This window comes from Scomber japonicus, chromosome 23 (assembly GCF_027409825.1).
Source record: "Scomber japonicus isolate fScoJap1 chromosome 23, fScoJap1.pri, whole genome shotgun sequence".
Lineage (NCBI taxonomy): Eukaryota > Metazoa > Chordata > Actinopteri > Scombriformes > Scombridae > Scomber > Scomber japonicus.
The window spans coordinates 4978522-5002968 of NC_070600.1; the positions used below are offsets into that span (position 1 = coordinate 4978522).

The 24447-nt window shown below is 39.9% G+C and overlaps 1 protein-coding gene across 1 annotated transcript; it reads left to right on the forward strand.

The window, feature by feature from the left end:
* Positions 1-1277: 1277 nt before the first annotated feature.
* On the forward strand, positions 1278-22650 carry aldh1l2 (aldehyde dehydrogenase 1 family, member L2). Its single transcript, XM_053344093.1, has 23 exons — positions 1278-1464; positions 3419-3563; positions 8154-8388; positions 12086-12251; positions 12951-13052; positions 14152-14241; positions 14790-14924; positions 15132-15257; positions 15371-15462; positions 17252-17399; positions 17502-17621; positions 17710-17837; positions 18285-18435; positions 18537-18607; positions 18725-18830; positions 19476-19563; positions 19753-19846; positions 19934-20033; positions 20161-20259; positions 20604-20769; positions 21233-21338; positions 21436-21635; positions 22225-22650. Exons 1-23 carry the CDS (start codon positions 1417-1419, stop codon positions 22278-22280), a joined length of 2772 nt encoding a protein of 923 aa, XP_053200068.1. The 5' UTR covers positions 1278-1416; the 3' UTR covers positions 22281-22650.
* Positions 22651-24447: the final 1797 nt, after the last annotated feature.

A 24447-nucleotide genomic window follows, 5' to 3' on the forward strand; every position in this document is an offset into this window, starting at 1 on the left:
GTGTGTGTGTGAGAGGTTGCAGGCTGACCGCTTCACTTGAACCTTTGCCCTGCATGAACCTGAGCGAGGCAGTTGAGAGTGGATGGTACCAGATGTATATTTGATCAGGGTTTGTTCTGTGTGGGAGTCAGGGCAGGTGTACAGCAGGCTGTGAGGACAAAAAGACCCAGAGCTAATGCAATGATATTTCTGGAATTAAATTACATACAAGTTTGTCTTTACTCTGAACAAAATGGGTTTAATTGAATTTAAGGAAACGTTTAAGCCCACGTCAGTCTTTAAAACGATACAAGCTAGTACCAGTGCCAGCATACTGAGCAGTAGGCTACTTTCATGGTTAAACATTAAGTCATGTATTTGATGAGTGCTTTATTAATGCATCCTAACTTTACTGAAGAATACTACTTTGTTATTTTCTTCTGGCATTTTCTTCAAAGGACAGCTTAAAGCTCAGAAATACATACTGATTACATGAATGATTAATAAATGTATCAATCTCAGTAGATCTAATAAAGATAATTACAACAAAATATCCAAAACTACTGACTCACAGAAGACTGTGTGTAGGAGCATTAAATGATGAATGGTTGATGACCTTTGTCTCTTGGCACCGGTCATCAAAGCGCAGCAGAAAGGCTCCATGATGATTTTACAGCATTGGTTAGACAGCAGAGTGAGAAGTGATACAGGAGTACAAACTGTAATAAAACATAAGTACATTTATTGATTTAGAAGAAAAAATACAGATTTGGATGAATGAATAAATGATCAGAGTTGTTGGAGTCATATGAGGCCAAATGTGAATGGACACCATTGTAATTGGGTGTAGTTGTATCTACAATAAAGCCCAGATGACCTCAATTCAACCCTCCTTGGACACCATACTACTACTACTACACACACACACACACAAATCTTCATACAGGCAGGGTGTAAAATATCTTAATCCTCATTTTACTTTAACTTTTAACATTGTAACCTTTGACTTAAACATCATTAGCATACAGTATGATGAGGTGTTTGCAACAGAAACATCCTACAGTTTACCACAGATCTACTCTCTTACTGTCCTACACTCTTTGAGAAAATAAACTTTGTTGCAAAATGCCATGCAGCAGCTTTTAGCAAATTGTTGCCACTAGATCTTCCAATTTGGCGCCAGCGTGTGTTGTCATCCCAAAGTGGGCGCGGTCGCCATGACGACAAGGAAATGACGTGTACGCGCTCTGATGTATTAAGCCTGCTGAGACGAGCCCAGACACACTGCTAGTCACACACTGACACACACACGCACAGAGGCAGGTGTGTGTGTGGCCTCTGCAGCGGCTCCAATCAATTCTGCAACATTCGGATTTATTTTTGTATTCATATTTTTTTTTAAATTTTTTAAAACACACACATAAAAACACCGCCATCATGTTGTGGACGGCGACTCAAGTGTTGAGGAAATTCTCCACCTCTTCTGTAAGTAATGATAATACCTCTACTGCTTCAATGCAACTATCAATCAATCAATGCTCCTATTGATACTTGTGTTGCATTCAATGATATTAATCACTGTGGTAAATAGTGGAATCGTGCCAGATCGCGGTGACATTAGAGGACTGAGCCGGGATCGATGTGTGATTGCGGATCAGTGAGTCATAGTTCAGATCCAGGTCTTGACAAGTCCCTCTGTGACTGTATTGGGGGGGTTTAAAATGAACAATTAACACAATTAAGCAGGTAGCCTATCATTGCCAGATGCCACGTTACTGTGCCTCTCTTCCTCTGCTTCAATGCTCGGACTGTACTGGCCTCTACTGTACAAGACCTGCAAGAGTTGCATCAGCTTCATACTGTACACTGACAGCGGCTTAGTTCCGATCCTGATGGTCTCCAGGCAACAATCTACTCATCCACTTATTATCAGTGAAGGGGGTTTACATCCAGGAACCACAGATATATGTCTCTGTGCATGTGGAGCTACCTGCTAACGGTGCTGTCAGTGTAAATGAATGGCTTTGAACGCAGCATTTCAGCATGGGGAAATATGAAGCCTTCCTTCACACATGTGCTGCTACTAGGGGGCCTTTGGCATGCACTTGAACTTCTCACTGTGTGTATGAGGGTTGTTCTCTCTGTCAGCCAATAGCCTTTTCTCAGATCTGCTCTAACCAATGGTAAAGATTTAATGACCATTAGGGCAGGGGCGGACTGAATGAACAGGGGGCCATGGGAAAGGCAAGCATGGGGTCCCCTGAAGCCCACACTCTGTTTTATACATTGACAATCAATGTGGATATTTAAAGGAAAGCTGCAAGAATTAAGATTTATTCCTCAACTATGAAGGGTTAAATGCATCATTGGGGTCATCAAGTGGGCTCCCATCCTCCTTTAGTGTTTTGTTAAGAAGCACACACAGTGACAGAACATCAGGAGGATCAGTTGAGTCTAGGTTTCTTCTGTCAATGGTTCAGTCCTATTTATTTAGACATACAAATTATAACCAGCATCAACATTAACAATCATTTTGACATTGATAATACATTATTTTTTACAGCAAGATTTGCAGATTTTGTCTCTTTTAAATCTTTGTGAATGACATAAAAAACATTATTATGGGGTTTTGGGCTGTTGGTCAGATAAGAAAAGCAATCTAGAGACCTGAGCTCTGGGAAACTGTGAGGAGCGTTTTCCACTATTTCCAGACATTTTGAGACCCAATACTTCTTTATTGAACAAAAAAGCATCTGACCGGTGAGTCTATAATGACAAAACTTATTTGTAGCTGTATTGTCACTTAAAGTTTCCAAGAAATAGAGTTTTTACTATTGCTAGAAACACTATAAGCATTGGTGATAGTGAAGGTTTGACAAAGTAACCTTGATGATGTCATAGTGATGTCAGCAGGGTTATCTCAGCATGGGTTTGAAGACTATGCTTTTATATTTTAACAGAAACTGTGAAGTCTGAAAGATATTTGAAAGACATTATCAGGCATAGAGAGGCAAACTAAATTTCTAGTTGCATTGTGGGAATTGTAGGATATAGCTTCACCCATATTAGAGAGTTAAAGTCAGGATAATTTAGCCTCTGTTGCAAGTCCCGCAGCTTTATGGAGGTACAATAAAAAATGGCAGGATTGCCCTTTTTAGAATGTGTTTTGTTAGAAGGTGTTTTGTTGGCTCTGTGGACTCCTGTCTCTGCCTAGTATTTAGACCGCCTCTACATTGAGTTCTACCAGTTGCATAACATCTATAGAAATAACATAAGGTCAGGAATGTATTAAAAAAATCCTTATCTACTGAACAAAAGCTCTATGTAAACATGATGTTTATCTAAGCACTGCATATGTATAAGATGTGATGCAGATGAGTATTTCCTGTACCTCCAGTAGTTCCAGTTGGAACTAATGTGTTGTTCTCTCTTGTTACAGCATTATTACCAGAATAAGCTGAAACTAGCGATCATTGGTCAGAGCCTGTTTGGCCAGGAGGTGTACAGCAACCTCAGGAAGCAGGGTCACAAGGTGGTGGGTGTGTTCACAGTCCCTGATAAGGATGGCAAGGCCGACCCACTCGGTAAGTTACCTCTACCTTCCTCTGTGTTGATTCACTAGTTCTCTCTGATCTGTGCTCTACAGACTGCTATGAATTCATGTTATCCTGGTCCTTCAGTGAGATATCATGGTTGATGAGTTACTATATCAAAGTATTCACAGGAATAATTTCAGAATGGTTTATCTGATAGCTGGAGAGTCCTACAGTTTGGTTCAAATGGTGTCACTTGTCTGTAGTTACAGCTAATCAACTTTAAAATACAAAACTTTATCTTTCTCCAAGCAAAGGGTTAGGAGTGAAAACACAATCCAAAACAACAGGAAACACTAAAAAAACACTATAAAATATGTATTTGTAACTAGTAAAGATACCAGTTTATTATATGTGACTGTAGTGAAAATGAGAACCAAAAGGTAGCATTGAATTTCTGCTCAGGTTAGTAGTAGCATTATTTACTTTAAGTAGTTCCCAATTTAACTCAAAATTCTAAGTATTTATAATAAAAAAGTTCTTGTTTGGCTGCTCGACATTTGACCACTTTTGCTTCTTTCAGTTAAAGCATTATTAATATTTTTTTGCCAGTAGAACAAGCTGTAAACATAACGTTAGCATATTATCAACTAGTTGGCCAAGTTGTTATGGCTAACATGTTAGCTAGCAGTTGCTTATTTACAAATCCAGCAGACACAAGGCAACATTATTATTCATTGTGAGTAGTGTTTATGGCCACCTGGTGAATGTAGGTCTAACTTTCTCAGCTTAGCTCAGCTTTTGGTCTCCACCAACTCCAATAAATAATGTTCACCAGCTAGATGCTAACGTTTTCTGCTGTAATTATTAAGAAGAGGAAGATGGCTTGGGGAAAAGTTGCTGACACATTAAAAGTAGCTTATGTAGGTGGAGAGTGATGGTCTAAATATTAGAGTATGTTTGTAAGCAGGATGAATCTGGTGAGGAAAATCGTAGTGCTCGTCCTTATTTATGGTTTTATTTTCGTTAATAAATCAACATTCAGAGCACTGACTGTGGCCAAACTCTTATAGCGATCACATCAGGTCAAATATCTCTATCAGATATTACAACCAATTTGATATCTTTATTTCTCATGCATTACCATCTAATTGACACTTGTGTAGCCCTATTATTAGGCTACATGAATATGAAGCAACAGACAGGGCACAGTGCGTGCACAGTTTTGAAGCAGTAGGGCTTCTGACTTTTGCCAAAGACAGACTCCTTCTTTTCCTCTGTGGCGGAACAGGTGAAGAGACCATTTTATTGTCATTAGTTGTATTTGTCATTGAGAGAAGATGCCACTGTGAATGTGGAAAATATATCATTTCATGGCACTTGTCCTTCAACGACATCAGCACTACAGTTTTAAAGTGAGGCACAAAGGTTAAAAATAGCCATTTGACCCTTTGTTCACATAATAGTGATTCATGCAGCTTTACATGAAACAAACACTACAAGTGTGAGTACAAAACTCATATCAACATCTGTGAAATTTAAACACTCTACATTTTAGAGCAAATAAAAGTACAGTACCTAGATTGTTGGGACAGTAATGTCATCGAAACTGCTTGTGAATCTATTTCTAGAATATGTCCATTTAAGCCTTTATTGACCAGTAGATAATGAGCTATGCTTCAGTATGTAAATACAGTCAGACTCTGTAGCTAAAAGTAATTAACTTACCAAGGTCACTTAAATATTAATAAAAGAATAAGAGCTCCCTGGTTTGGCTGTAGGTGATTATTAATTGCTCTGTATAACAAACATAGACCTAGTTAACATGAGTCAAATACAGATTTTACAGTGTATACACCTGCTTCACTTCTAACTGGACAGTGTGAAATTATATAAAAATGCATCAAAAGAAAATATAAATAGAACAATAAAGTTTAGGTGTGGTGTCAGATGGCATGTGATGATCCTGTGTGTGCTGGTTCCTCTGTGGATCAGCAGGGGCCTGTGCTGTGGCTGAGGTAGATGCGCTTTGACTCTACAGTGCTCCTGGACAAAGACGGGCCTTTATCCTGCGTTAGTTGCGGGATAGTGGATCCATTGTGTGTCCCGGGGGGAGAGGCCCCGGGTGGCCCTGTGTGGCCCAGAGATGCAGCTCTGGAGGTGAAAAGTCTGCAATTGGTCCGCGCTCTTTGGTATGATGTAATCTTTCCAGGAAACATCGTCATCGTCGTTGTTGTCATTGTCGAGCTGGGCTGCTCTGAGCCTCCTCCTCATCTCCAAGATAGTATCCATGTCACAGGTGGTGTGTATTAGGCAATGGAGGAGACTCAAATGCAGACTATAGAGGACAGTTCAGTGAGTTTATTGTCGAAAGGGCAAATACAAAAAGCTCATAGTCACTGGTGGTAAGTCCAAACAGTCCAGCAGTTGCAGGGATGAGATACAGTAAAAGTCCAGACAGGCAGGACGGCAACATGATGAGGATCTGGGCCAGTATATAAAGTAAATGGGTGATGAGAGAATGAGGTGCAGGTGAGGGGGAATGCAGGTGATTACAGTGAAGATGGGAGTAGCAGGATTTGGAAAAGCAAGGAGAAAAGTCTAAGGGCATCTGGTGGACTGGTGGAGAATGGCAGCTAGACTTGAGGGGATTTGAATGCAGCTGGAGGAAAGGGACATAGAGCCAAACTGTGAAGATCCAACAATTTCCTCTCACTGCCTCTGGTCATGAAAACGTTCTGCTGTAGCTGAACTCACTTGAGTTTTCAGTCTTCAAAGCATTTTAGCTCAATCCCAAGCATTGTTATTTACCACATTAAATTGAATCTGAATCATTGGATTTGATGATCAGGCTGATCAGAGCAACCTGAACAATTGATAAACTACACTTTTTTAATGTACACTACTACTACTACTATATCACTATTTCAGGTGTAATATCTCTTTCAGTTCAATTGTGCAATATCAGTATTAGACTCAGGTATGTTATCATTATGATAGCACCAATATTCCTCACATAATGTTACATTTTTTTATTTCCAATTGTTCTTTTTTCTTATTTATTTTATTGATGCTCTCTCTATTTTTGCTATCTACATTGCTGCTGTAACACTGTAACTGTCCCCATAATAGGACTAATAAATGATTATCTTATCTTATCTTACAAGCCTGACCGGAATACAGCCTCAGTTTACAGTCAGTAAATATGAACAGCAATCCAACAGTTTAGTTTGTTTTATAGATTGACACAAAATTGATCAGTTTATTTATTTTAAAGCATTATCAATCAGTTAATTCATTGATTAGTAGATAATATTAAGTGAATCCAATAAATCAACTATTATATTAAATGCCAGATGTTTGGTTCCAGCTGCATATATTTAACAGTAAAGTGAATATCTAAAGGTTTTGCACTGTTAGTTAGACAGAAGAAGCAGATTGAAGACATCACTTTATCATATTTGTTCACTATTTTTTAGCATGATATCAACTGAATGATTAATTGAGAAAATAAACAGAAGATTGATCAATAATGTAAATAATTATTATTTTGGTGATTGTTTTTATGAATAGCATTGTTTAAGCTGTCTATAAGACACACTCAGAGACTTGACTACCCCTTGATACCATTTATTTTGTCCCCCTAACCCATTTAGTCATTTAATCTGAGTATATTTCTATGTTAGCAGTGTTATTGGTTTTGGAGCAGTTGGGGCCTGTGCAGGTCTCTTGTGACCTCAGTACTCAGTAGTGTCATGTGGCACATGAAACCAGCTGTAGGACTGAACAGGAGAGAACTGGTTCATCTGCAGCACCGTGCCATGTTTATTTCAGCTTTGTATGTGCAGGAGCAGCAGGCAGGACTGGTTCTGACAAGATTCAAAGCTTTTATCATTCAAGCTGAGAATCCAACATGTGACACTGAAGCATCACAGGCCATCACACAGAACAATTTAACCCTGTTTTTTCTATCATTAGGGTTCATGAGGTATTACCTCAGCAAGCAGGTACCATTCTATAAGCTTTTATAGTGCACCACCCCTATTATTTAAATAACTCATGAAATGATGCAGAAATCATAACATTATCTGCTTCCAGCTTCTTAAACATGAAGTTGTAATTTGATACATATAATTCTAAACTCAATATTTGTGGGGTTAAGTCTGTTTTCTGGTATTTTACAGTTGTTACAGCTGCCTAAATCATTTATTAGGTTGTTAAAACTCCCTTTTGTTGCATTTAAAGACAGTCTGATGTTAAAGCAATGATTGTTAGTTACTAAAAATCATTTTAGTGTTCACAGGCTACAGAGGTGAAAAATTAAATCAAGAAGATGGCAAGTAAGTTTTGTCAATGTGACTGTCACTTCAAAATGAAATCTATAACAGATTTTTCCTCTTAACCTGGCTGTCAAAACTCAGATTTTGGAGCATCCTTGAACACACCAGTAGGGAGGGTTTTTAGAAAGTTCCATACTGGGATATATAGCTCACACATGTTTCATATCACTGCATCTTTTATCACACATTAAAAATAATCTGAAACGTGTACCTGGAAGGTTGGAAATTAGTCTTAAAACTGGTAAGAGCTTCCATTTCTGCTCCCTAACCTGCATCAATCCTCTCCTCTTGACTTTTTCAGCGGTGGCGGCAGAGAAGGACGGTACGCCTGTGTTCAAGTTCCCACGGTGGCGCGTCAAGGGGAAGCCCATCCCAGAGGTGGTGGAGGCCTACAAGGCGGTCGGCGCCCAACTCAATGTCATGCCCTTCTGCTCCCAGTTCATCCCTATGAACATCATCGACCACCCCCAGCACGGCTCCATCATCTACCACCCCTCCATCCTGCCGTTGCACAGAGGAGCCTCGGCCATCAACTGGTGAGGAACAAGAGGAGAGAGAGACCATCATACGATTCTTCTGTATGATGGTGAAGAATTATCACACCTGCTTTTTAAGTCTGTATCTGGCTCCAATACAGTTTTGCAGCATGTATCTTTGGTGGATGTGCAAATTTCTAACACCTGTAGCACTGGTCATGTGACCTCAGATACAAAAAATCTACAACCTACGTATAATGTAACACAATGTGATATGGTGCTTGAAACATCACTTTATATGGTGTTAAATTATACAACCTGCAGAAACAAACAACAGTGTGATGTGCAGAAACTTACAGAGTTGTGCATCCACATCATAAATCTAATCAAGAGATTAAAATGGCACTCCGTCAGTTTAGTATTGTACTTCCATAAAGTTCTTTTGAGTAAATTTGACTTAAAAACAGTCAAAATTGAAGCAACAAAGGCTAAAATAGCCTTACTTTTAAACCCTAGTATGGGTTAAAACAGAAGTCATTACACAACTGATTAATTCTCTTCCTCTTAATTTGTTGCCCCTTTAACCTACAGTTCCATCCCTGGTTACTGTGTGTTACTGGTTTTAATTGGACCTGCACTAACATATAGTAAAATAGTAAACGTCCTCACACAGGTTAAAGCATATCACTGCTATAACTTTACTTTTGGCTCATTGCCCACATGAATTCACAGTAGTAAAAAAACATCTGTCACCATAAAAAATCAAGACAGATAACAGGTGCTTTTCTGCCTGAGCGTGAACAGCTGGCAGGTAGCCAACAGTAACCATACAGACTTTATGCTTTAACTGATACATACAGAGAGCAGCCTGCCAAGACACCTACTGTACAAGTGTAGCAGTCAATCAGGGAGATGCAGCACATGCTTTATTCATTTACATGGCAGCTGGTAATTGCAGCTCATTAACAGGATTAAGAGAGTGTTTATGTATTTGTATCCTCGCTAATATGGCCAACCTGTAACTACTGCTGTGTTTTTAAAAGAAAAATGATCACTTTCTACATTTACAGTATGCAACAGTGGTGGAAATTAAAGTAAATTTACTTATGTACTATACTTATGTGTGTAAATTTACTTATGTACTATACTTATGTGTCAATTTTCAAGGAACTTATGCTTTACTAGAGTATTTCAAATTCATGTTAGGCCTGTCACTGGCCTGGCATGCATTACTCCACTCTATTTATGCAGTGGTATTAGCTTAAACAATACAATGAATTGATAAAGATTAAACCAGTGTTGCCCAACCTCTTTCGTTTGTGACCCTTTTCAAAAAAGCAAGGATATGAAGTAGCTCAAACTACTAAAATAGTAGATAATACATCAGCCTGGGCAATTTTCAAGAATGAGCACATTTTGCTGCATAAAATCACATTAATACTTTTATTTAAATGATGATAGAGTAGTATTTTGTCCCATCCCAACAGGTCCAACAAAGCTAACAAGAGAGTGAGGGGCATGTCAATCAATCAGAAACAGTCATGAGAAGAGCTATAATCAGCTAAAATAAAGTAAATGTGTGTGACCTTCAAGAAAAGGATGTGAGTACTTCCTCCACCTCTGATATGTAACAGATATATAATTGTACACTAAAGTATTGTAACTTATTACTTGTATATTTTTCCTACATGGACATTTAACTGTAATCATTTGTCACATAAAAACTGTTGTCATCTGCAAACATGGAAGAAAACCATCATAGCTATTCTTTATTCAGTGTATTAGCATGTACCATTCATGGTTTAATTAGTCCAACTTCATAGGGGACTGACAGATGACTGAGATCAAAAAGAAAGTAGACTCATCTACAGTAAAAAAAAAAAACCTTAAAGATTAGCTTTGAGATTAGCTAGCTCAGAGAAGTTTTACAAAGTGAAACTTAGAAATGAAAAGTTGAATTTATAAGCAAGAAAACACATCACTGTTCAATCCAGTACACGACCCCCTTACCTGGTCTGGTATGACCTGGTACTGGGTCATTTGACAACTTCATAACTTTGTTTAACATTTGCCATGATCCTGTAATTGTCCTTTTGGTCCACAGTGACCACTGCCGGCAAACATTGCATTGGCTTACTTTAAAGCTTACTCAACAAAGGCGTTTGCTCTGCACTACATTACTAAATGTATGTACATATAGTTCACAGACCTTGAGACCTGTATGTTTACCTGGTCAGAATAGAGGGGGGGGGGGCATCTGTCTGGCATACAAGGGGTTTAAACCAGTTCAGTTTGACCCCAGCCTCAACTGAACTGGTTTTCTTATCACCTCCACTCCTGTTAGCCTGGTCTGTCCTCCACCCTTACTATCTCTCTGGGTTTGTTATCAATGTGTGTGAATGAATAGTTTCCATCTGTTTTTAACTGAAAAAACACAACTTGAAATAATCTTTTCTGATAGTCTGTTAGGTTTGACCTCTGCTGCTTCTTTTCCCATTTACTCCCTTGTTGAGTCAGTCATATACAGTCCACTTTGCACCATTTCCTTGTGACTGCCCTCTTGATCTCCACTAATAGAACATGAATAATATTGATATTTCCCTTTGTTTGAAATACAACCCAACACATTTATTGGGTACTTCTGATGATGGATATGTCCCGATGGTAAAGTTTGCTAGGTAAATAGAACAGGCTCCAAGATTGATCCTTTATTGTAGAAAATCAGCTTTTGCTTGTCTTTTGTGTAATGTAAAAGTCATTGTTTTTCCATGTGAATTCCTTCCATAGCCTGGAGCTTATGATTGTATGTTGTACTTTAAACATACTGTATTCTATCAGGAATGATTGATTATAACAACCTTGAGTTCAGTTTCCCATTTATATCTTAATATACAAAGTTAAGATCAAGTCATAAAACCTTGATAAGACATTGACGTCTCTCTACCAGTAATCCTCGTGTATTACTCAGGGTCATTATTATGATCAAAGATCATAATCCCTTTTAAGTGTGATCATGACTAGTCTAAACTAGAATTCAAGATATCTTAAATGTGGATTTGACTACTCTCATTTTTAAAGGATGTATAATGTAAAAATCAAAATGTATATTTTAGGTAGTCAAAATTTAACTGAACAGCTTTAAATGAGTGCACCACCGATTTATAAATGGTCAGAAAAGGTTTTATACAGCTTTCTTTCACATATGTAGAAGTACTCCTAAAGATGTGTATGCTCCAATCATTCATTTGTCCATTCTCTATATATGTTGGGGGCCAGTCCATGTATGTGCATAAGGCAAGAAAGCAAGAAGGGGGGCCTAAACCTGTGCAGGTTTCCAGTCTTAACACAGGGCTAACACTAATTGGGGTTTATTACAAATAAATAGAAAGAATTACCAGTCATACAAATTAAAGACAATGTAATTAGAGATATTCTAAATTAACATTTTGACATGGGGGTGTTAGTAATATCAATCCATTCAAGCTAATATATGCTAACTAGTCTGGACACTGGCCCATATTTATATATTTATTGCCCAGTGAGACCTTCCATTAGGTCCTACTCTTATCAACAGTCTGATAGCCATTGTCTAATTCTCTCCAGTTGCAGTCACCTTTTATCTCTCCTTTATCAGTGTCTGGTCCATTTAAGTCAGGTTTATGGCCTATTTTAAGACGTCTACCAGCTCTAAAGATACATGTGTTACGGCATAACTGTAAGTGTTTGTTTTCCTCTGTGCGTATGTGTGTGTGAGCAGGACCCTGATCCACGGTGATAAGAAAGCTGGTTTCTCAGTGTTCTGGGCTGATGATGGTCTGGACACTGGACCAATCCTGCTGCAGAGGGAGTGTGCTGTCGAACCCAACGACACCGTGGACACACTCTATAACCGCTTCCTCTTCCCAGAGGGCATCAAGGCCATGGTATGCACTTGGAATTTAACATTTTTAGCTCTTAGTATTCAGCTTCTTTTGATGTCTGGTTCCCAACTGGTGCAGCCTCATAGTCCAAATTTCCCCTCACACATCAGATCAAGATTGACACCCGATTAATATATTTCCATCCATCTGCTATGACTGCCAGTGGATTGAAACCCAGCTTCACAGCTCTTACTGTGAGCCGACTGTGCTCACATGTCTAATATTCACAAAATTAAGGCTGAAATAACAAAAATTAAGAGCTTAAAAGTGTTGCGATAGCCCTTACAAGATAATGATAAAGAGAGAGTTTTCCAGCAAGATCTCAACCCAGGCTATTACTTAACTGCATAAAACCTTTGTTGTCTTCCTCTTTTGTGTGTTTAGTCTAAGTAAAACCAAGTTAAATATATATTGTCTCAAACACGATGTGTTCACTTGTTGTCGAGAGCAATGGTCACATGAGTGACCTGCATTGTTCATTGAATTCACAACCTTTATGTCTTTTTCATTATGTTGACCCACAAGTTCGAGACCCACTCACAGTAGACTCTCCAGCTGGGAACCACTTCCTTTACCATATAACATAGAAAGGATTGTACATTTTTCACATATAGTAATAAAGAGACTAGTCAAAGCTATTTAATTAGATGAGATTCATGTCGTCATTAGTTGTAAGCCAGCTGTTGCTGTTTTGTGGTGCAGGTTAAGTCGGTGCAGCTCATCGCTGATGGGAAGGCCCCTCGAGTTCCCCAGTCAGAAGAGGGAGCGACCTATGAAGGCATTCAGAAGAAATCCAATTCCAAGGTGAGTTTTGTCTGTATATCATTTAAGGTCAGGGGATGAATCCTACTGTCCTGGTCCTGTCACTTTACCTGTAGTGCCACCATGAAATCAACGTTTTAGCTTTCAGTGAAATAAGTGTTGGATGGTTTGCCATGAAATATATTCAGACATGTTCCCCTCAGTATGAACTGTAATGACTTTAGTGATCCTTTAACTTTCCTGTAGTTCCAGAGGTGTGCAAGCTCAGGGACAGTCTGTGTCGAGCTAGCTCAGATCTGTTTCAGAACATGACATGAGTGGAGCCACAGAGGCCAAAATAACATGCATGTTACGTCAAGATTTGAACCATTTATTGTAAGTGTCCTGACTGAAATATAAACTCTCCAAAGGTATAACCTCAGCATGATACCATTGTCATTGAGCAATGCTAGCATTGCTAACATTGAGTATGTTAGCCTGTTGACGTAAGCACCTTGCTGTGCCTAAATACAGCCTCACAGAGCAGGGCTGTAGCCTCTTGTTACATAATCTGGAGGCCCTGATTTATAGAGATGGTGGGGCTCTAGACATCTTCTGTAAGCTGATAAACAGAAACAGCAATTCTTAAAAGGCTGCTACTGATCAATGTCAGTGCTTTATTAGCAGTGAGGCCCACATGTCATTTGTGACCCAGGGTTCCTGACAGGTTCATCCAGCCCTGCACACTGTATAGCCCTCTAACCTCTCTTACATAAAGACACTGCTGGTATTGTGCTGTTTTAAGCTGCTCAGTACTTCACTCACTGACAAGCATGGAACTTTCCTATTAGCTCAACATGTTGCTCAGGGTCAGAAATGTATGGCTGAGCGTCTGGCTGCTGTTTATCTTACAAGCAGAAAGTTAGAGGTGGGGCTGACCTCAGCTGCTCTCTGATTTGTCACTTGCAGCCACGTTCCTGGCAGTGTGTAAAATATGTGCTATTCTTAGTACACCGGGTTATTTTCCAGCATCAGTTTTCCACGTGAAGTTGAGCTAGCGGCAGCCAGCTGTTGGATTCCCCTGTCGTTCTAAGAAAATGTATGCAACCTTGTCTGAAAATGAATTTGAGCCCACTGACTCCAGCGCCTCTCTGTCCCTTAGGTCAACCTGGCTCAGCCAGCTGAGGCCATCCACAACTGGATCCGTGGCCATGACAAAGTCCCCGGTGCCTGGGCTGTCATTGGTGGTCAGGTGAGTTTCCTGGAACACACAAGCAAAGAGAATACACACGCTAAGTGTCTATTGTAAGGTCAGGTCAGATATTTTTGGTCTCAGGCTGACATTCAGTACCTTGAACATGCGGGCACCATGACCTGGAAAATTTTTAAAATGACTGAAAATGTTCTGAATTTTGGCCTTAAATGATTTTTAATTCAGTTTTGATAATAAAATGTGACTATTGCTGTGCCCTGGTGGTCGAGTGGTTAGGATACAGCGTCCCTGGTTTGAATCCGGCCAGGGAGCTATGCTGCAGGTCATTCCCCTCTCTCTCTCTCTCTCTCTCTCTCTCTCTCTCTCTCTCTCTCTCTCTCTCTCTCTCTCTCTCTCTCTCTCTCTCTCTCTCTCTCTCTCTCCCTGTTTCCTGTCAGCCTCTCTGCCAGTTACTGTCTGAATAAAGGCAAAAAAAGTCCAAAATAAATCTTAAAAAACAAATGTGATTACTGCTAAATAAAGAAACTTTTGGTCCACACACACAAAATATGATTTTTTAATGCTTCTCCTTCTGTTTCCTCCCTCAGCCTGTGACTCTGTATGGCTCTTCTGTGTTGGGGGGGTCTGTACCAGCCGGTCAGCCCCTGGAGATCGAGGGGGCGTCCCAGCCCGGCCTGGTCACCAAGAACGGTCTCGTCCTGCATGGAACTGATGGGAAAGCAGTGAGTGTCTCTCGTCATACTACAAAACAAATATTCAAAGCAAACAAATGTAGAGCAGGGCGAGTTTGGCAATGCCTGTGTTGACTGTCAGCTGTGCAGCCGGTTTATTATTTTACCACAGCTGAAGATCATGCAAATAAACCATATGTTGGTATGTTTCCTCTTGCCTTCCTCTTGTATTTAATCCAGTCTGTGTTTGCTCCACAGGTCCTGGTGAAGAACCTGCAGTTTGAAGATGGGAAGATGATCTCTGCCTCCAAGTACTTCTCCTCGGGAGAAAGCTCCAGCGTGGAGCTGACTGACGACGAGAAGAAGATGGCAGAGGAGATCAAGGTAAGTTGATTATTTAATTGTAAACCATCCTTCTCTTGGATGATATGTTCTCTCCGTGATTCAGATGTTCCTCCCTTTTTTTACCTGGTGTTCCTCACTTTTATTTATCACAGAACATCTGGAAGGGCATCCTCAGCAACGTCTCAGCCATAGAGGACACCACAGACTTCTTCAAAGCTGGGGCTGCCTCAATGGACGTGGTCAGGTGAGGGAGGAATCCAGTGCAGCAAGTCACACATTAGTAGTATCAAGTTATAGACAAGTTACAAATTAATCAGCTCTACGTCATTTAGCTAAAATCATATTTCAGGTTTCAGGTGCTGAATATTTTAACATTTAAAAACCTTTTAAACCATCTAAGATTTATCTATATTCTGAAGCACTGAACTACATGACACTACAAGTCAAATATTACTGAAAAGCCATATAACCCAAGATCTCTCATGGTCCCTTAACACCTCCCACCTGGTGAAGAAAGCTCAGCAGAGGCTTTTCTTTCTAAGAAAACCCAAACTTCCGTCTCAGGTCCTAATAGACTTTTACAGAGCCTTCATAGAGAGTATCCTCTGCTACTGTGGCATGGTGTTTACCAGCTGGTCCAACAAGAAACGGAAGGACTTGCTCCAGGTGGTAAAAACAGGCCTAGCAACATCAGTAAGGACCCAACCCAGCCAGGCCACAAACTGAAGAACAGCTTTTTTACCAGAGCTGTAGCCTCCATCACCTCTTACCATCCCATAGCTGCCCAATTATTTTTCTATTAGTGCTGCTGGACACTGAGAGTTACCAAATGTAATTTCATCGTATGCCTGCAATGACGGTGAAGTATGTCGCCCAAAAATATTAGAAAATATGAATCCAGTTGACGTGTCACATGCGGTCATGTGACACTCACAGAGATGCTAGAGAAGAGAATACAGTCATTGATGTTATACTGTCAGCTGCAACTCAACATGATACTGGATAGAGGGCTACAGACATACAGAGGCAGCTGTCACAATGAGAGAAGCTTCCTAGAAATGACTGAAATGTAGAAGCTGCTTCATCACAATATATATCCTAAAAATCTAAAAGGTACATTTAGTAAAGTGGCAGCCATGATGACTATATTTAAATTCCAAATTAATTCAGATTAGGGCATTATATTTGTAAGTCAAACAAGTGTAGCTCTCAGAAGATGATATATTCAAGACATGTAGAAAAGGTCCGGAATGCAACAAATGTTCTTACATCACTCATACAGGCATCTCAAGAGCAAATGTGTTAGTACCAGTGCATCCTGCATGAGGCTCATTGAGTCTATCCTACAACATGGTATTAGAGTCAAGTTCAAGGTCTGGTGATGAGAGCTGGGAAGACATTGTTCAAATATTTGGCTGGCCATTAGGATTTCATCTGATTATTCTCATGTATTGAGCTGAGTGTGAACTAATTAATTCTGGTAAGAGGTACAAGCTCCCATTGTACAACACAGTCATTACCAACGTCAAACCACCATTTAAACTCATTAACAGACAACCGATTGAGGACAGACAAAAGGGTAGAAGGGCAGTCAGATAACTGTAAGGTAATTCTTGTGCTTGTTTGGAGGCAAATAAGTTAAATGTGTTTACATGCTGTTTATTGTTATTGTAAAAGCCAACTTGAACTTCATTCTTTTTCTAGACCGCATTTGCAGAGCTTTTCTACAGTTAGAAGGATATTGTGTAAGGATAGACACAGTTGCACTAGCCGTTGCCTATGGCAACCATGCATTAGTATTGACTGCTGCAGTACTAGATTGCTGTGTTTGCATCCAAGTCTGTCAAGCACAACAAAATACTTCCAATACACAAACAAGGACAACAAAAAACTTGATAGTAAGAGAAATATTGGTCAGAGAAAATGTGACTTGGGTATCTTTACATAAAAACTTAGTTCAGACTCATGTGGAAGTTCGTGAAAGAACTTGAAGCAGTGGTGAAGTGTCGGTGTGTGTGCGTGTGTGTGTCCAGGCTGGTGGAGGAGGTGAAGCAGAAGTGCCAGGGCGTCCAGCTGCAGACCGAGGACGTGTACATGGCCACCACCTACCAGGACTTCATCCAGATGTTCGTCCGCAAGCTGAGAGGAGAGGACCAGGAGGAGGAGCTGGTTATCGACTATGTGAGTCTGAGCACCGACGTTTATTGTCTCCCAGCAAACCCGTATTTCTTTCTTCACCTTTGAGTCTCTGTGGCTGATTTTTGATTGTTGTTTTGTAACCAGGCAACCAAAGACGTGAACAACATGACAGTGAAAATGCCGTACCAGTGTTTCCTTGACGGCGGTTTCGAGGACGCAGAAGACGGCAAGACCTACGATACCATCAATCCTACTGACGGATCAGTGAGTACACATCAAAGCTTCAAAGTTTGTTATATAATATTAACTCATACAAATTATTGATCTGTGTGCGGCCATCACATCTCACCAGGTGATCTGTAAAGTGTCCTACGCCTCAGTGGGGGATGTGGATCGTGCGGTGGCAGCTGCCAAAGAAGCTTATGATAATGGACCATGGGGCCGGATGAACCCTAGAGACAGAGGAAGTCTGCTTTTTAAGTGAGTGGCTCCACCTAGAGGACTGTGGAGGAATTACAAAAAAAGCCCAAACATTCAGATTCAGATCGACCAATATTATAAAAACGGAATAGATTGTTGAGGCATTTGTTTAGATTGGCTTATATAACAGACAGGCTTTTATTTCTTATTCCCCCTGTTTCCCTGTTTTAATATAAACTTATCCTCCTCATAAATTCGGATTATGTCAATATTCACAGCACACATTTAGTACCTCAGAGGTCATGTCAGGTGTTTTCCTTGCCTTTTCCCCTCTTTATATTGACTGCAAAAGAAACTCAACACTTTCTGTAGTATTTTCTCATACTCTGATCTTTTGATATTGTAAACTTGGTTAAAAAAATAACTTTATGTTGAACATTTTGAGCACGAAATGCAACACAAACTAGATAATAGATTAAAAAAATGACCTGACCCTCTACCTTGTAGGCTTGCAGACCTGATGGAGGAACACCAGGAGGAGCTGGCCACCATCGAGACCATCGACTCAGGAGCCGTGTACACGCTGGCCCTCAAGACCCACGTAGGCATGTCTATCCAGACCTTCCGCTACTTCGCTGGCTGGTGTGATAAGATCCAGGTAGGTTAACATTCAACTTGTTCCCCCTGTCACTGGAAGCTTTATTAACATTCATCACTGATTATAACTCTTGAGGCTCATGTAACTGTTATTTGCTGCAGGGTAAGACCATTCCCATCAACCAGGCCAGACCCAACCGCAATCTGACCTTCACTAAGAGAGAACCACTGGGGTAAGATTTATTGAGCATTAGATCAATTTAAAAAAAGGGCCTTTTTAGAATGTATTATATTCAATAAGTATGTTGTTTATGTAGTATGGCCATTCATTAAGTGTGTTTCTCTCATAGTGTGTGTGCCATTGTCATCCCATGGAACTACCCTCTCATGATGTTGGCATGGAAGAGCGCTGCTTGCCTCGCAGCTGGAAACACATTGGTTCTTAAACCTGCACAGGTGACCACGCACACACACACACACACACACACACACTCTCTCTCTCTCTCTCTCTGTCTCTCTCTCTGTCTCTCTCTCTCTCTCTCTCTCTCTCTCTCTCTCTCTCTCTCGCTCTCTCTCTCGCTCTCGCACTCGCTCTCAAATTCAAATTCAAATTCAAATTCAAATCAGCTTTATTGGCATGACTGTCACAAAGACTATGTTGCCAAAGCATAAAGATATAATGAAACAAAACAATAAATATCACAGTTATAAAGAATTACAAAGTACATCCATAGAATGAAAAACAGAAAATAAATGAATAGAAAAGGAGTGTGTGTGTATGTGTGTGTGTGTGTGTGTGTGTGTGTGTGTGTAAAATAATAAACAATAATAAGTGATCATGAGACATGAGAGAACCAATCCTCCTATATGGAAGTGAAGTGAAGTGAAGATCATGAGAACAGTAAACATCAGAAATAAATTACATTGGAACATGTCTCTCTCTCTCTCTCCCCCCCCTCTCTCTTACACACACACACACACACAGTTTAGATAAAATTATTCAAACTGAATACTCACCTCTTCACAGAGAATGACCGCAAACCAATCCAGCTGTTTTGTTAGAAGAATATAGTTTTCACATATTATTTCTAATATTTACAGGTCACTCCGTTGACAGCACTGAAGTTTGCAGAGCTGTCAGTGAAAGCTGGATTTCCAAAAGGAGTCATCAACATTTTGCCAGGCTCAGGTAACAAACACAGATACAGCATCCATATCATCATCTCATCTCAAGGCCCATTCAGCATCAAATGATCATCAACAAATGGAGCATTTCTAATTGCCATGGAGCTGTAGTTATACATAAGATAATACTGAATTGAAGTATTTACAGTGTGTCCTCATCACTCCTGACCCCCTCTTTCTCTCTCTCCTGCAGGTGGGATGGTTGGACAGCGTTTGTCCGATCACCCGGACATCCGCAAGCTGGGTTTCACCGGCTCTACACCTATCGGCAAACAGATCATGAAAAGGTATGAGCCACTAAACTCACTTCCTATCATTTGAGGTGATTTGTCACATGACACTTAATGCTCTCTCTGTGTAACTTCCTCTCACAGCTGTGCACTCAGTAACCTGAAGAAGGTTTCTCTGGAGCTGGGAGGGAAGTCTCCTCTCATCATCTTCAGCGACTGTGACATGGACAAGGCTGTTCGCATGGTGAGAGAGGGAGGGGGGCTGTTAATGTTGTCTCAGGGAGGGAGCACACTAGAGGATTATCAGGCTGCTTTTACATCATGTTAGAGCTGAAACAATTCTGTGTATGTGTGCGTCTGCTGCCTCACAGGGAATGAGCTCTGTGTACTTCAACAAAGGTGAGAACTGCATCGCTGCCGGCCGTCTGTTTGTGGAGGAGTCCATTCACGATGAGTTCATCAGCCGAGTGGTGAGTGAGCCAAAACTCTGACACACTGTATATTAAAGGAGTAATCCAGCAATTCAGTGTTGCACCTACATACGTATATATGTGGAGGATTGATGAGGATGCAACAAAAGGCAGGGATATCTAGACTTTTAATCCTTAATAAGAGTGATGCTCTAATGAGGTTAAATCCTACACTTCCCATGATGCAATTTAATAGCATCTCTTCATTAGATCCTCCTTAAGTTTATTTTCTGAGGTTTGATGAAGCTACCCTGATGTGTAAAATCTACAAGTTCCTCTTTAATTATTAGAGATCACAGCCTAATGCAGCAGGTTTCTATTTCGTCACTCTCACCCTTTTTAAGGTGGAGGAGATCAAGAAGATGAAGATCGGAGACCCTCTGGATCGTTCCACAGACCACGGCCCTCAGAATCACAAAGCCCACATGGACAAGCTGCTGGAGTACTGCGAAGTCGGAGTGAAAGAAGGAGCCACACTGGTGTACGGAGGCAAACAAGTGGACAGGCCAGGTAACACACACACATTTTGTCTACAGTCTTACATTTTAGCTCTTATTTTGAAAAGTTGCAACTTGCTAATAAATTCAAGCCTGCAACAAATGATTCATTTCCCTATCTAACATTATATATATTTATAATTACATACTAAATATGGTTGTGAGGAAGATTTCTTACTTAGTTTTAGCTTTTAGCAGTCAATAAAAACACCTAGGTTAAAGAGAGATAGCGCTTCACTTTATGCTAAAATTAGCAACGTAGCAGATGTTATCATTCAGTAAATGACTAAATTAAAAATATGTTTTAAAAGTGAGATTTATTCACTTCAAAATGTGAATCGATAAGCTTTATGTGAATAGTTATTTCAGTATTTGACACAGAGGAGCTGCTTTGTTCCCTTTTCGCTCTTCTCTGTTGAAGCTTTAGCATCATTGTTAGCATGCAGCTAATCTTCATTATTCTCATTTCCCCTCAGGTTTCTTCATGGAGCCCACCGTGTTCACTGATGTCGAGGACCACATGTTCATCGCCAAAGAGGAGTCCTTTGGGCCTGTCATGGTGGTGTCCAAGTTCCAAGACGGGTGAGTCATCACAAGAGCGCCTTGCAGCAGCGCCTTGCAGCAGCACTATGAATTGAGACGCTAACGTTATCCTCTGTCCTCTTTCTCCGAATCCCAGCGATGTGGAAGACGTGCTGCGGAGAGCAAACGACACAGAGTACGGCCTGGCTTCAGGCGTGTTCACCCGCGACATCAACAAGGCCATGTACGTGAGCGAGCGGCTGGATGCTGGAACAGTATTCGTCAACACCTACAACAAGACCGACGTGGCTTCACCTTTTGGAGGCTTCAAGCAGTCTGGCTTCGGCAAAGACCTCGGTGAGTAGAGGCATAAAAATGGGGACCTCATCTTGGACATTTTCGGGTTTCATTCCAAGGAATTCCCAACAATTAGAGAACTATAACTTGCTATTTATTGTAGTATGAAGTTTGAGGTCTTCATGGATTAGTAGACAGGAGGATTGGAAAATGTGTATTTATTAAGAATCCCATATGCCAATAATTTAATTTAAATATCACAAGAAAAAGAATGGATTAGGTCACAGCTCAGACTAGTGGTTCCCAATGTGGGGGTCAGGACCCACCAATGGGACATCATCACAACACGAGAGGATTAAGAAATAAATATTAATATTTCTGTCAAACAAAATGATTTTTCATGGCTTTTTGAAATATTGCTTATATTCACCTCTATGTAGCATCCTGACAGTTAAAAATCCCTATTTGTAGTTTATACACATGACTGTATACTTATAATTCTATCCAGTAATTACCAGATAAATGTGTGGGTACTGATTATGTATCATGTCTTTATCCCTTGTTAGACTTTCTTTCCTCACTAACTCAACACACTTAGTATTAGTTAGTAGTATTGAGCTGACACATGTTTGTTGTGTCTGACCCACAGGAGAAGACGCTCTCTCGGAATACCTCAAGACCAAAGCAGTGACTGTGGAGTACTGAGGCACAGACTCTCCTAACGAACTCTGACCCACATCTGGATAGGAAGGGACTCCTCTGTCTGTCTGCCCTGATCAGACATCCAGCTACATACAGCATTACTTCTGGGACGGTGTGTGTGTGTATGTGTGTGTGTGTGTGTGTGTGTGTGTGTGTACAGTACGAGTGAGAGGAGAGCTTTGTTGTTTATGTCGGCTCAGTTTGAACAATGTGCCTGTCTGTTTTTGGCTTTCTGGGTGAAAATTCACATAACGGACAAGTAACGTGAGGTTTTTCTTTGTTTTTTTTTACCCGCCTCTGTATCAACACATACAACCCACAGTTGGATGCTGCTTTGCCAGACACGAGCCGAGCTGAGCTTTCTGACCATTTTGTTCTTCCACAATCAATGTGTAAAAACACAAGAAAGCTGATTTTTACATCAAAACACTACTCACCTGAAACCTGTTTACCATTCATCAATCATGTCAGTTAAAAATATAGACATAATCAGCCTTTTTTTATTAACTGTAAAGCTGCCTTCACCATTCCTTTAACATCCTTTTTTCTACCTAGTTTGGTAGCTTGTAGGCTGTTGTGTATCGTAGCAGAAAAAAGACAAAAGATAAAGGCATTACATAACACATAAGTTCATTTGTATATGAGTGTGATTGTTAAGTGTGTTCAGTTTTGGAGAATATGGTGCCCTTACAGGACTACACAGGAGAACTGCATTCTAGAAGCAAAAACTAGTCCCAATAATGAGGCTATTGATCAGAATTGAATGTCAGGTTGATGGGTTAGGGAAACAGGGTTCAGGTTTGAGAAAAAAAAAGTCAGTTATTTTGATTCCTTAATCCACATGAAATTACGTCTGACAAAGTAATCTCAACTCAAGGTCTACTTACTAAGTTTTAACCCCATTCGAAAGCTTACAACAAACCTAGTACATTGATCTTGAGTTATAGAATATCTTCACACTTGGCTAAAAAAGCTACAAGAGGTGTTAGGTGTCTCCATAATTATTATTTTGTCAGACTATTATTTCCATGGTCAAGAATCAACTTTGACTTATAAAACAAACTGGTAGCATTGAAAGAAGGGACTGTTTTATGTGTGTTTTATTTAATTAACTGATTTAAGTCTTAAAGAATGAGAGTTTATGACGAACAAATGCTGGTGAAGAATTATACTTTTAGATTGATTTCCCTCCTCCCAGGCACACATTAATTTCAATTTGTTTCACACACTGGAAATCTTGCAGACGTGGTTACAACAAGGTAATCCATCACAGTCAACATTGAGACACGTGTATATGTAGCTGAAAGCTTGGGACTCCTTCATTTAAGTATGTTTGTGAAAGTGTGACATCCGTGGTAGTAAAGATTGACTATCATGAAAAGAGCAAGACGTTCCTCGCATTAAAAAGGTTGCTTCTTTACATTTGACTCTATGATCTCAGATTTCGCAGCATCCTTCAATGCAACATCAAGGAATTCTCGAGATTCACTGTCACGTTTACAAAAAGTAATCATTTCCTGTGATGGATTACCTGCCTCAAACATATTTAAAGTTTTTGCTGTTAATGGTCTACCTTTATTTGTTTGTGAACATTGAAAACACAAAAAACACCAGAGTCTGTACACTCTTAAAGCACTTAAGGTATTTAAAGGTGCAGTGTGTAGAATTTTGTGACATCTAGCAGAATTGACTTGGCAGAAAATGTAATATAATATTTATATGTTTTAATTAGTGTATAATCACATGAAAATAAAAATTAGAGTTTGTTTTTATATTCCTACATACTTGGAAGGAATGGATGAGGGGTATTCAGTTGGCTGCAATCTGCAACCTCACCACTAGATGGCACTACATCCTACACACTGGTCCTTTATCTGTTGATTCGCTAGTGAGCCATTTTTATTTGACTCTGGTTGTTCACATCATGTTCTTGCAGCTGTCTGTTCCCACATTGTAACTTTAGACATTAACTCTCTCTTCCCTTTTTTCAAATTTGACTTTTTTTGTAAATATTTTTTAACAAAAGAGGGGGAAAAAGGACGATTTGATATATTTTTGACAATGTATTTGTCAGGCAGAGGAAGAGTGTATGTCGTAACACTATATTATATTTGTCAAAAACACACCAGCTAGATGTTTTTATGTATCACTAAGTTGTGAAATTAGGTTT

Excerpts from the sequence above, each read along its gene's own strand:
- aldh1l2 (XM_053344093.1), top strand. The coding sequence starts at position 1,417 with ATGTTGTGGACGGCGACTCAAGTGTTGAGGAAATTCTCCACCTCTTCT. Across the intron at positions 8,389-12,085 it reads GGAGCCTCGGCCATCAACTG|GACCCTGATCCACGGTGATA; the intron begins GTGAGGAACAAG and ends GTGTGTGAGCAG. Across the intron at positions 17,400-17,501 it reads AGGAGCTGGTTATCGACTAT|GCAACCAAAGACGTGAACAA; the intron begins GTGAGTCTGAGC and ends TTTTGTAACCAG.